Source organism: Drosophila busckii, chromosome 2R, assembly GCF_011750605.1.
Source record: "Drosophila busckii strain San Diego stock center, stock number 13000-0081.31 chromosome 2R, ASM1175060v1, whole genome shotgun sequence".
Taxonomy (NCBI): Eukaryota; Metazoa; Arthropoda; class Insecta; order Diptera; family Drosophilidae; genus Drosophila; species Drosophila busckii.
In genome coordinates this window covers 23065390-23079639 of record NC_046605.1, presented here as the reverse complement: position 1 = coordinate 23079639, position 14250 = coordinate 23065390, and the positions used below count along the sequence as shown (strand labels likewise).

Here is a 14250-nt window from a genome sequence, read left to right as displayed (position 1 = left end):
ACTCGTGAATACATTCGAAATTGTTCTATTTGTAAACAAACTAAGAGTCCAAATGTTGTTTTAAAACCACCGATGGGTAAACCAGTTATTTCTGACAGACCATTTCAGCGATTGTATATAGATTTGTTAGGACCATATCCTCGATCTAAAGCTGGAAATATGGGATTGTTGATAGTTGTCGATCACGCAACAAAGTCTCATTTTCTTTGCCCATTGAAACGGTTTACGTCACCAAAAATCTGTGATTTCCTGGAGAACTCTATATTTTTCACCTTTGGGGTACCTGAATCAGTGTTGACCGACAATGACTCGCAATTTCGATCAGGATACTTCGAAGCCTTTTTGACTCGATTCTCTGTTAAGCATATATGCACGGCCGTATATTCACCGCAAGCGAACGCGAGCGAACGGTTGAACAGATCTGTTTTAACAGCAATACGTGCTTATATTGGAACTGATCATACTGGATGGGATCAGAAATTGAGTGAAATAAATGGTGCGATTAGATCTAGTTTGCACAGTACTACGGGTTATTCACCATACTTTTTAACTTTTGGCCAATTCAACTAACACTAGGTCAATGTGTATTTGCTCGAAAGTTTTCGCAAAGTAACGCAAGCAAAAAGTTTAGCCAGAAACTCGATCTTGTTTTCGCCAAAGCTAAAGTTATGCGCAGAGTAAGCCCTACTTACTATGAGCTTGAGAATTAACAAGGCAAGAATATTGGAGTTTATCATTTGAAAGATATCCAGACAAGGTAGCAAACTGTCCTTTAGTCAGATTTTGCCACTTCGTAAGCTTCAATGGCATTATCTGTGCTCTGTAGTGGACAGATTACTACCCCGAAACCAATTTCATGTATTTTTTTATAAATAAATTTGTTTGTTCGCAAAAATGTGCAAAGAGACCATTGTCATTTAAGCCGACTCTAGCGCGCAGCTTCAGACACCGTTACTTTGTCTCTCTCACATCACGTTGACTCTAGCGCGCAGCTTCAGACACCGTTACTTTTTCTCTCTCTCATTACGTTCTCTTGCATTCGCTCATTCATTGGAACGATACCGCTGAAACTCTTCGCTATGACCCAATGCAAGGTGTAAGCAAACGATTTTAATCAGAGCAATGTTCTTTTCTGTTCTTCCGCCAATGAGACAAGTGCAGTTTAGTAATCCAAAGTGTCTAAATTATAAAGTGCGTTTACACATGTGACATGTGCTTATATATATATAAAAAAGATAAAATATATATATATATATAAAAACTGTACCAGAAATAATCCAAGAATTTAGCAACACGCTCGCTAGATTCCGCAGCGTTGCTTGATTGTTCTTGTGGTTTATTCTTTTTTTTTGGAGTGGAATCGATTTAACCAGGTGATATTTCTATTTTTTTATTAGTTAAAATTTCTAGCTAATGCGGGTGTTATTTCTTAGTGGGAAGACAGCATTACAGTGTCGACGGCAAGTGCATCGCGCGCTTGGCGCTATCTACATATATATATTTTATATATTAACTTAGCCGTTGACCGCTGCCTAGCTGTATATTGCTACAATTCATCAGCGTGCAGACTGTACCAGAATAAATTTGATGACGTGGAGAGGTTATTTGTCCCACTGTGCGATTCGTCTTCAACATCTGAGAGTGATTGGCAGCTTAGTTATCTGGACTTGCAGTGCTCTCTCTCTTTCTCTCTCACTCTGACATGTGGATTTGCATTGGGCAATGCTATTTTCGGTCTTCGTTTTCTTTGATTTTGCCTAATCGTAAAGTGCAGTGAACTTGGTCGTGCGCCTGCACATAAAACATATGGTTTTATAATTACTATTCTAAATAATAATCTTCTAGTTATAAATTTATTTTTGTGAAAATATGTAATCTAATCTACTTAACGTAACGTAACGCTTCACTACTACATCCAACATTTTGATTTAAAAAAAAAAAAAAATAAAAATAAAAAATAATAATAATTCTTAAACTTTTAAAACCAGTTAAAACATTTAAAACATTTTAGACATTTAAGTCTTTTAAAAATAGCAGCAACAAGGCATCAGTTCTTGGTACCAACGGACTCAGCGAAGGAATTAAGTTGTGAGTAATTAACACTAAATTATTCTCATATTATTATTTTTGCTGAATAATTCCAATTATTATTATTTTTCCTGAATTATTATAAAATTATTATTTTTGTCTGAATTATTATATTATTTTTTTTTCTGAATTATCATAATATTATTATTTTTGTTTTTTTTGTAAATTATTATCATTTAGTAATAATGATTACCATTATTATCCCTAAATTTATTTTGTAATTTAATCTGATTCAAATTGAACCTGCAATGAAATTAATTGAATTTATGGAAGGCTAGAAAATTACCTGAAGTGTTACTTTAACGAAATGAAACTTATGTTAATATGAATTACCTTTTCTGTTGCTTTTGTTAAGTAATATCAATTATTTTAAAAGAACCATGATGTTCTAATAAACTTGTAGATCGTCATGAGTACGTCATAATGAAAGAATATCAAGTGTAATTATTTAGGGGCAATTTCAATTTTTAGCTCAACAATTGCCAAAGGTAGGGAGGGTATAGAGAGCACATGAACAACAACAACATGTTCATATAAAATTACGGTTGATTATTTTGCATATCCGCACATCGGGAATAGTTTTGTTAGCAGAGCTAAATAATTTCTCTTTTTTTTTTTTTGTATTACTTTAGAGTATCCATATCTCGTGCACTTACACTTTATTTATGTAGTGTCGTAAGGGTATTATTGGAAATAGGGATAGGAACACCCCGACCCCATCTGGCGAGCCATCCTCAGAGCGTAGCATAGTGCACACCCCCGATTCTCTATATCCAAAGGAAGTTGCAGTTAAAAGCGCAACAGTTCCGTTACTGCTTACAAACCTTAGAGTTACTGTCCGCTAACATAAATGTAACCCAACATAGGGTTACACTACAAAAACCGTATCAGGTTTAGAGGAATACTGAACAAGGTGGAAGGTGAAGACAAGGTGGCATACACCGCCAATTTATTTATTTATTTATTTAATGTCAACTAAGAGCAGTCGACAGCAAAAGAAAAAATTACATTATAGTATTTAAATACAAAATATGTAAAATTAAATTTAAAGGTAATTTATAATTATATCTTTATTTTTAAAACCTTAAATATTGGGAGTGTTAAACAGACCCAACATTTGTTGCAATGATTGGGGAAAACCCAGAAAAACCCAATCAGATCTGGAGTAATAAACTCTGAGGTCTCTGTGTTGATAACAGAATAAATTTTATTATAATCAGCACAGAGAACTCGAAGAGGCTCATGCAGTAAATAATTAATTATTAAGAGTTAAGGAAACAAAATTTCGAGTATACCTAATAGGAACCGAGAAATTAAGTTGACCCAACAAATATGACAGAATCAATTTCCCCTTTAATTAATTTATTCATGAACATGACGCCAAGCATGATTCGTCGATTAGTTAAAGATGGAAGATCTATTAAAAGTAATTTGCATAAATAAATATGACAAAAATTGCGTCATAAACAAATCGCAAATAATACAACATTTTTTTTTGACAGATTTCAATACTATCTGGTGGTTCAGAGTATTGTGAGACCAAAATACAATCCATATTCCAGAATCGTCGAACAAGAGATTTTAATATTAAAAAAGTAAGTTTTTTTTTAGTTATTGTAAGGGTCCCCCCCATCAAATTCTTTAGCCCATTCGTTTGTAAAGCCGAGAACTATTGCCTTACTGACAGTTAGGAAACAGTTTGTGCCAAATTCCAGCTTTACTACAGGAGCAACCCAGGTCATTAACCTCCGATAATCTGTTGAGAGGCAATTGATCCATGTAGTAGTCGATGTGAGGCGAGTGTCTATGGAATGACATAACTTTACATTTCGAGCAATTAAGTTTTAATAAATTATTTTTGCACCAATAAAAAAAGCAATCAAGATCGGTCTGCAATAAAGTACTGCATGACATGTCTCTAAATGATAGACACAGCTTCACATCATCAGCATACATCAAAATATTGGAATGCATAATGACTGAGGGAAGATCGTTAATAAATAGGTTAAAGAGCAAAGGACAAGATGACTACCTTGAGGGCAACAGACGTTACGAATACTGGCTTGGAAACAGCCGACTTGAAAATCACCCTCTGAGTTCTGTTAGTTAAGTAATTGGAAATCCATTTCAGAAAATTGTTTGGAAGTCCAGCTAACTGCGCTAGCTGAATGATCCGATACAAATATAAGATCAAGAAATCGGTTGTTACAATTAGGAACATTATTTATTTCATAAAGTGAAAGATCCAGTAAATTATTTATGAACTCGTTGGAGCTAGTAGAAACTACCAAGTTATCCATAGTGGACCAAGATATTTCTTGTAAATTAAAGTCTCCTAATACACATAAATAATCCTTTTCAGATAGCTTAGAGGATATTAATTGTATATTAAATAGATGTTCATTATAAATTGTAACATCCGATTGAGGTGGAATATATGAGCATGTTATATAGAAGGAAATTTGGCAAACAGTCACTCTAACTGCAATAAACTCCATATTAGATAAGAAACAAATTAATTCCGATAAAAGGATCGGCTTTCAACGGCAATCAATACGCTAACACCACCCCATGACAGACGGTCACATCTATAAGTGGTATATTTATTTGTGAAAATTGTTGAACTAGAAATTTCAGGCTTTAACCAGGTTTCAGTGACGGCAAGAACATTATAATCATTAATTAATTTAAACTTAATACCTCTAACATTTTTATATGCTAAAACAAACGAATTAATTAGTTTTTAATGAAGAAGAAGAAACCATTTTGATAACAAGTACAATCGGATCAATGTGTTGCGGCTAGTTTTAAATGTAAATTCTTTAACAAGCAAGTCTTGTGCCCTGATAGAAGTACAACAAATAGTGTTGAATAATTCTGGTGCACATTTAATTTAAATGAAGATATCTCTCTAGAATATTTAAATTTAAATTTTTCTACAGTGATTATAGAGTTAGGAATCTTTGATTGAATGTAAGCAATTACATTTTCAGCCAAAGTATCCGGGTGAAGCCTAGAAACAAAAACTTGTTTCCGTAAAGGAACAGCTAATAAGGGCTTAGGAGCAGGGCGCGGAGTATGGAAACTATCACCAGGCGATCTAACACTCTTTTTAACAATTTTAGATGACGGACCAACCTCATAATCATTTATAACATACTAGGGCAAGCTGCAGTAACAGGTGTTACTGGACAGTTTACCAATGTTACATCATTAGTTTTTTTTAGGTGTTACTGCTGGTGCCAACTGGGATTCGTCTAAAACTTTAGGAGCTTTAAACTGAGTCTCCATACTTATAAACTCATCATTGAGTTTATTAAAACTCTTTCGCAGAGCATAAAAATTAAGCTTAGTATGTCGCATAAACCTAGACATGTCGGCCTCAGCTTCACGACAAGATTCACATGACCATTTTAAGCCGGTCTTGTTCATAAATATTTAACCTTAATCGTGAAACCTTAATCATGTATAAATTTATTGCACAGCCAGCATCCGATGCACTCAGCAGTTGCATCGCTTTGGCATTTGCAATTTTTAATGCAGTAAGCGAACATTTTAACTAAATGTATATGCTCTACGAAAGGGTATGTGAGTAACTAAAATATTAACAGCTAATGCAACGACTAGTAGCGCACAACTAAGAGAGTACGTTAAATGAGAGCGTTAGTTAGTTTTGTGTGAGCGCAATTACGAACAAGTGGACAGGTTAAAGTTGGGCGCCACCAACATTTAAATACACTTTGACTAGGGTATCGCAGCAAACACACGCATGCACTCACAAACACATACACACAAAACAGTTAACGCGTCACAGCTCGTTTTCGCTGTAGCGACGCCGCCGCTGCGTCGGCAGCGGACGTTTCTATGGCGCGTCAGCACGTGCACCCCGCTGTCTATCTTCACAATCGGTCGAAAACATGACTAGGCAATTTTGTGATTTATTTCAGCTTTTTAAAGATTTTTCTGCCTTATATATCGTGTTTTTCGATTTGCGGGGGAGGGGGGAGGAAAATAAAAAAAAATAATAATAACAGCGTAGTGTCCTGGATATAGGACAACCAAATTTGGTTGCTCTAGCTCAATTTTTTATGCAGCAAGCGAACATCTTAACCAAATGTATATGCTCTACGAAAGGGTATGTGAGTAACAAAAATATTAACAGCTAATGCAACGACTAAGAGCGCACAACTAAGAGAGTACGTTAAATTAGAGGGTTAGTAAGTTTTGTGTGAAAATGCAACAACAAAACACACACTATTGCAAGCACCGTTCTAAAAAATAGAAAGCACAAGAAACAGAGAGTAAGCTGGAGAGAGCGTATACAAGAGATGCTCAAACCAACAAAAACAACACAGCAATAGAACCGCGAAAACAATTGTTAGTTTATTTATGCCACAGAAACAACTAAACAATAGAATACTTTTACTAATCTTAATGTGCACTCTCTCACTTTATGTAATCACGTTTTCGGCGATTTTTGGCCCCCTTACCCCCATGGTAATCATAGTAATCATTTAATGAAACCTCCCGTCTCCACAATGATTACGTAATCACAAGAAAAAAATAAGCAAATTTTTCTTTTAATCTATATTTTCAAACGGAGATTCCACGGAGTTCCATTCGGTACTTAATGGCGGAGTAATCGGCGCGAAAATAAAATTTTTAAGCAAATACTTTTAACAAAAATATTTGTATTAAATGATTACGTAATCATTGTCCAAGACCCCCTCCCTCCTCGTATAATCAAACATATTCATTTCCTTGACCCCCTCCCACCACCTAGGCGTTTATGTAATATATGGACAGCTCCTATTTTATCTCCAATCCCTTTGAAATTTTTCTAATTTTCAGGGTCATTTGTCGCAAGAGATTCCTAAAGCTATAATGATTCGTTCTACTAATTGTCTTGCCAGTCGATTCCTGTGTCGCTACACCAGTTTATTAATTACACAATTATAGACGAGTCATAAACATATGTAATATTATACTCTCCCAATCATAAGAGCACACACGCTTAGTAACAAAGCTAATTATTATTACATATAATTGGTTAATTGGGTAGGAAATTTGGGTGTCACATTTATGCTAACTTTAGGAGCACACTGTTGCTCAAATTGTTATGTATTTATTACTATATATTGCTTCAAGAGTATTCTTCAAAACTAATAAAACTATACATATTCCTTATAATTTGACATAAGTGGCTACATTTGGCATAAATTTTACGAATAAATAATATTATTTCCTTATTTGGCTGTCACAGAATTCAACTTCAAATCAGCCAAAAAATCATCCGCAAGCTTGATTTAGGCAACACAAATTCCACTTTTGAAATTAAGGTAGCAACAACATTCCGAAAAAAAAATATAGCTAATTTCTGCACTTGTGTGAGAAATATCTTAAAAAGTGCAGAGCTTCGTGATATTTTATTTATATATGACACACATATACAGTGGAAATATGTCTATTTGCTGTTATTACGTGAGGGTTTTTAACTGATTTTAAAAAGTTCGTTTTATCGATTTGAAATCTATTTTTGAAAATTTTGATTTGTTATAAACATATATTGTATTTTTTACAGTTTTAGTAGAGATGCAGTTTAATGCTTTAAAATGATAAAAAATTCTACATATCTATATTGATTTGTAATGTCGGCTGGCTAATAACACTGCCCAGTATGGGCATTGCGAATAAAATGCCACCGTAATCCCGAATGGATGTTCAAGCTGATAACGAATCCCGGGTCAACCATTTCCAATCACGTCAACGTTTTCGTAATATATATTATAATATATAATATTAAAAATAGATTATTATTTTTCATTTTATTAAAACGATTTTAAATAAATATCACAGGATATGATGAATATAGAGCTTTAAAATAAAAAAACAACCTGTTGTAATTGTATAGTATTTATGCCGGCGATGTTTTGTTCAATGCATTTTTCCTGTGAATATTGAATGACAAGAAAGTAATTTATTAATATGTATGTATATATGAATGTATCATAGGGCTGTATGAAGAAGAATAGGAATTGTGTACTGTGTCTCACCTGTTTTGGGGTGTTAATGGTAATGCAATGTCAATTACTTTGTTTTACTTATGTGTATTTTCTATATTAAAGTTCATCTCTTGCGTGTATAATCGGCAGTGTCAACTTCTCTACGGTGCCCATGTGATTGGTTTTATTTAATTCTTTAAGCTTTGGTATGTATTCAACTGTATCACTGTTGCTAAACACCGAATAGTGTAGTAGATTATTAGCTAGAGCAGCAGGATCGGGACTATTGAGTGTAATTTTGGATCTTGTTGCAATTCTGTGAAATGTATACGGATACATGCAAATTGTGTAGTTATATATGTATGTATGTAGATGTATTTATGTATGAACACGTATAAGCTACTCTTTAGTTTTCCTAATGTTAGTAAATAAAAAGTTAGTTATGTACAAAGTCGATAAATAACTGTTTGTACCTTAAGTACAGATATTGGATGTAATTCGTTGAAGAACAGTAGTCTAAGATCATAGTTTTATTGGTAGCGGGCGTCAGTTTCACCTCGTGTTCCATGCAATTTTTGTGGACTTCTATTTTAGATCATACGTACACAAATATGTGTATTTACAAATAAAAATTACATTGGTATGTACAACTACGGACTCTAAGCCCAGTGCCTTACCTGTCCCTGGTCTGCATAGTAGTCTCTACATCAAGGCTGCGGGGGTGGCGAAAATCACACTCTAACGAAAAAGCGGAATCCCCAGGTGTGATAAGCTCTGGATCGTTTTGTATGACCACTATGTTTGTATAAAGTTCACCATCTTTAATTGTTTGACATTGATCCAATGAAAAGTTCATCTCCAGCTTACGCGACCCCTGACTTGCAGTTGGCTTCATAAAGCAAGGTGCTGTTTGCTTATAAAAACTTCCTCGCGTATACATTACGCCTGTGAATGGTTTCTCAGTTTCCAGCATCACGTTCATTGAATTGGCTCCACATTTCAGGTTCACTTTTTGAATGCCTTGATCGCTACCTTCTATTTTAAAAGTGTCGGTTAAGTCCTGCGCCCAGATATCTGTAACAGCTTTTCAAAGCGTTCAAAAAACATATACATATACATTAGTTTATGTTTTATGTATTGTGCTGATTAAGCATGGTTGAAAACTACATAAAAGAAAAAGCGTTTCTACATACATATGTATAAAACATACATAGATATACACACATCAGTTATCAAAACCTTACGGTAAAAAGAAATAAAAACAAATTATAAAATGGAAGAACCGGTTGTATCGTAGAATTGATTCTTAGCAGCTCGAACTTCCCCATTTTTGAATGCGTTGTTGAGTCATTTTGACCTACCATGATTCGGCTGCTTGCTGCCAGCTCCACTGACGCTGATAAGTCTGGAGTAGACTAGTGTTAACAAAACTATATTCAGCATTTGCCACATCTTATCTTGATTTTGTATTTATTTAACTTAAAATAATATGAAATGATTTGCAGCTCAAACTTGTCCGAATTACTCAAAGCTGGAAACTAAACTGTTGAATCAACACCGATGGCTCAGCGCATATAAACGTAGCTGGGAGCTGAAAATTTATCTTAAACGAACATACATATGTATGTATGTACATATGTACGTAGAGAGCAGCCGACAATGTTAGAGGCAGAGAAAGAAAGTTAAATTGAGAACCTGGTCAACTGGTATATGTTTGGATTTACCCAGTGGCGCACTCCTCAATGTGTAGCGGCGTTACATACATTACATTTGCGAAAATTTAAAGGTTTTCTATTGCTGATGAACAATATGAACTTTGAAATGTATATATTACTTATTTAATTACTGTTTCTTTGGCGTTACGTTTTGTCTGTTGTATATAATCTATGTACATTAATAATAAAAATAAAAAATAATAAATACTATAAATTTAAAACGGAAATAAGAATATTTGGGTCAATATTATATAATTAATTTAAGTTAATTAAGGAAATAAAAATAATTGAGTAAATATTTTATATAGCAAGAATGAACAACGTACAAAAGTTTCAACGATGCCAAATACAGTAAGTTTTAAAAAGCAAAAGAGGACATGTAATAAACAATTAAATAAATATTTAAGTTAAAAAATAAAATAAAATTAGACAAAATTATTAATTCGTAATAACCGATTCATATAGGATGTAATAATCTTATTATAACTTTAATCCTATTTCATGCCCACTAGTATTTTCTAAGCTTTTAAACGTATTAAAATTAAGCAAATACGATTCTTAAAATGTTGCAATGACATTTCGGCTCCTGTTTACGGCTTAATTTCCCAGTAATGCAGATCTTCAACACCTTGCCTACATAGCGGGTATGGCCTTAAAAAGTAACTGGAGGAAATGTTTTTTGGAAGTAATCGATCCCGTAATCTACATTTGCGCCACTGGTTGTTTTATCCGGTATGGGATGCCTGAATAAAACAAAATGCTAAATGTTAGAGGAAGAGAGGGAGTTTTGAGTTTTTTTAAATGTTCATACATATGTATATATGAATGTACACATTTGTAATTGTGTGCAAATGTACGAATGTACGAAAAACCGCAAAGCGCTCTTTAAGGAAAAAGTAATAATGTGTTTTTCTTTGGCATTTCCGCTTTTTATGTCGATTTTCCTGTAGTTGTCTGTGCTTTTTCGACCGTTTATTATTCAAAATATGCCTAAACTTCCTATTATGATGTTCGGCGATTCTTCATACGCTTTGTGTATATTAAAGCTTAATGAACTTACCGAGTTGATTGTGACCATGGAAGCGAAAGTTGGAAGTTGATTTTTGATTTGTTCAGAAAGATAATGCCATTTGGATACTGTGTGGATATTTATCATGAATACTATGAACTGAATTAAATACATATATGTACATCAGAGAACGGTAAATGTGGCACTTTTTAGGCACAAGGGTTGCACTGTAGAAAAAGAAGTGCAAAACAGACTCAGGACACAAAGAAATGTATCTACAAATGTACCACCTTGCACTTAAACACTTGAAAATACTTTTTCATGAGTACGAAACAAAGCAAGGAAAACAAACGAATTAAATCTGCTGAGACTAACGCCTTTATTGCAAGAGGCAGTGAATGCAATATATGCAATAATTTAATTAAACAGTACTTGAAGTGAACGTGATTAATAGAATTGAAAATTTATTTATTACCAAATCTCATTCACACATACCCTACTTTAGTGTTAGCCATTTGCATCTGTCAGCACATGCTGCAACGATCCGCCGCGAAACAGGTAAGAAACAGACATGAGAAACACTTATATGAACCTTTTCTTATCACTATTATCTGCAACAACAATACAATATTCTTTAGTGGCCCATACAGCCACTGTAGCTTATAGTGTCAGTAGTACTAAAGTGTACACTAAGATTAATGTAGAACTAGTAGTTGTAAACGAACACAAGTGTTCAAGTAATCACTCATACATACGCATCCAACTCTGATGTACATATAAGGTTTTATCTCTAAATTCTATTAAAATGTTATAATAAGAGGGCTAATGTTGGACGCTACCAAATTTTAAAAACACATAAAATATACACAATAATCGAAAATCTTGCATTTACTTTTCTGTAGTGAAGGGATAGTAGATTGTCGATTCCTTCTCCAGTTTGAATATTTTCGATCACTGCTACATTCACATGACACATACACTTAAATTTTAAGAGAGGTTCAAATATACGAATGCTTGGACTGATGTTGTAATGAAAATATATTGCATTGATTTTATTTTATAAAATGCTATATGAACTTTATAAATTTAATTCATATAAATTTTATATTTAAAACAAAACTTTTATACGATTGCGTGTTACCACTAAGCTTAGTGGTGTTGTATGCTTCACTTTTTTAAATCAAATTTTGCTACAAAACAAAACTTCCGCCGCCCAGTAGTGTTGTACTTCAATATACATTTATACAGGAGTGCACAGAAAACACTTTAGCTTGAAGTCACTCAAAGTTATGTGGCACGTAGCAGCACCAATGAAATGATTTGATCTGAAAGCAATTTTACTAGTAATTTATTGTTGCTCATAATGGCGTCTGCTTTGACATGATACTCCTTTATATATTTTTTTTAAATGTCAAAGTGTATAAAAAGAGAGAGAGAAATAAATATGTGATAAGGCTGGCGTACCGCTGACCAAGAGAGCCACTTGAACAGTGACTTGCAGTAAAACAGGAATAATGTGAATGCCTGTATGCATGTGCATATGTACATGTACAAATTTTTGAATTGAGGTGTATTTATAACTTACATTGTATATGTATTATTAAAGTCTGCAACGTTTTAGTCGACATGCTGTCGGATATAACGCAATTCGTTCAGGTAGTAGCCTAAACCGAATTGCACTCACTTCCGAGTATGCATTGGCACTACTTAATTTTTATTGAGATGCTGCAGCACTTCCTGCTCCTCGAAACTTAATCCATGGTAGAAAACATCAAAATTCCATGCTTTTGTAATCCAATCAGAAATGTTGAAACACAATGGTGCTCAAAAGTATTTATATATGTAAAAGAAACTAAAGTTTAATGTACTCACCATTTAAATATACTTATTGACATATCAGTATCAAAAGAAGGTCTAGCCATTGAAAAATAAATGTATTGTAAAATATAGGATTTTGAACTTCTATTTCTAGATTTTTAGGAAAAAATATTTGGATGCAAAAATTTATCACAGCTGTCACATTTTAAGGCAAGAATTTTTGGGTTTTCTGTTGTTTTTAAATCTTTTGATAACTTGGAATATTAGTTAACAATTTATTTTTATCTCTAGCCGTTCGTGTAAGTCACTAATTAAAAATAAATTGCAGCGGCAGCGGCGCGAATATGTAATTACATTGTGTCTTATGAACGTATGCACACCAAAGCGGAGCGAATTCTTCGAGAGAACGAGCGAATGTGCAGACGTTTTTTTCCAGAACCGCGCATGCAGCGTTTTTTCCGCTTGCCGCCACGAACGATAAAATTACATTGCGCAGAAATTGTTTCATATTCTGTGCTGATGACGTCACATGTGATGCATGTGTTGAATTTTTTGCCTTGTTTACATGTTAAATTACTATATTTTGGCTTTTAATACAATATAATTATAATAATATAATACGAGAAGCAGTTTTTAACTTAAAATCATTCACTTTTATTGAAAAATATTTATTAAAAATCACATGTGAATGAAAAAACAGCGAATAAATTCGCGGTGGTGTGATCCAACTTGCGATTTTGGCGCGGTAAATATCTCGCGGCTTATTCGCGCCGCTGCCGCTGCGATTTATTCGCTGTGGTGTGTGAGATGCTTAACTCCCACAAAAAAATCTAAAATAAATCACACATAATCTTTGTCATATTTTTGACCGATACCGAAAACTTCGGATGAATAACTTAGGAATTATTTGCATTTAAATTTTTAATATGGTTGCGTTGCTGCTGACGCTACAGGGAAATCTGTAACGCGTCCGATGTTTGTGTGTATATGTGCTTGTGAGTGCATGCGTGTGTTTGATGTGATGCTGGTTAAAGTGTATGTAAAAGCTGGGTGCGCCCAAGTTTAATTTGTACACTTTTTTTTAGTGAAAATATAAAATTTTTTCTTTTATATTTTATTAAGAGAATAATTAAATTTTCCCGATTTCCCAGTATAAAGACAAAATTTTCCTGCTGTGAAGCACCTTAGATAATGTTAATAGAATTTTGTGGAAATTACAGATCTCAAGCACTTATATGTTTTATATACATTTTGGAATTAGGGATAAATTAAAATTTTCGACAATTCTTAAATTGTTCGATAACTTGAGGATTTAACTTAACGTAACGATATTTATTGATATATGCCTCTACATGGATGATTTTAATGAAAATTACAGATGTGTGTGCTTTCGTAAGTTAGACCACTTTGCTCTCAGATCACACTACCTGGCGTACAACAAGCACATGGTAAATTTTTGAAATTAATTTATAGACTTCAACATTGACAACATTTTGTTCAGAAAAATTTTGAAAATATAGTATCAATAAATGATATTGGCATAATAATTTTTGAAGTATTTACATTTTTATTAACTCTTTCACACATCCTGAGAATAGGGCAATCGTGTGTAATATTG

At 33.6% G+C, this 14250-nt stretch overlaps 2 protein-coding genes across 10 annotated transcripts in view; one reads left to right on the top strand and one right to left on the bottom strand.

Moving 5' to 3' along the window:
* Positions 1-14250, top strand: part of LOC117135093 — a 92906-nt gene that overhangs the window by 13522 nt on the left and 65134 nt on the right. The gene's annotated exons all lie outside the window — the stretch shown is intronic.
* On the bottom strand, positions 7711-9839 carry LOC108602033. 9 transcript variants are annotated; one of them, XR_001915228.1, is made up of 5 exons: positions 9452-9838; positions 8768-9173; positions 8142-8406; positions 7983-8036; positions 7711-7814 (listed from the first exon to the last, which is right to left on the bottom strand). XR_001915228.1 is itself a non-coding variant. In XM_017990041.1 (4 exons), the coding sequence occupies exons 1-3, from the start codon at positions 9540-9542 to the stop codon at positions 8003-8005; spliced, it is 531 nt and encodes a 176-aa protein (XP_017845530.1). In that variant the 5' UTR covers positions 9543-9834; the 3' UTR covers positions 7713-7814; positions 7983-8002. The 9 variants fall into 9 exon arrangements, 4 of the variants coding, with proteins under 4 accessions (XP_017845530.1, XP_017845529.1, XP_017845526.1 ...); XR_001915230.2 differs by lacking the exon at positions 8142-8406 and adding an exon at positions 8564-8675 and having other exon boundaries at positions 7715-7814; positions 9452-9657; XM_017990041.1 differs by lacking the exon at positions 8142-8406 and having other exon boundaries at positions 7713-7814; positions 9452-9834.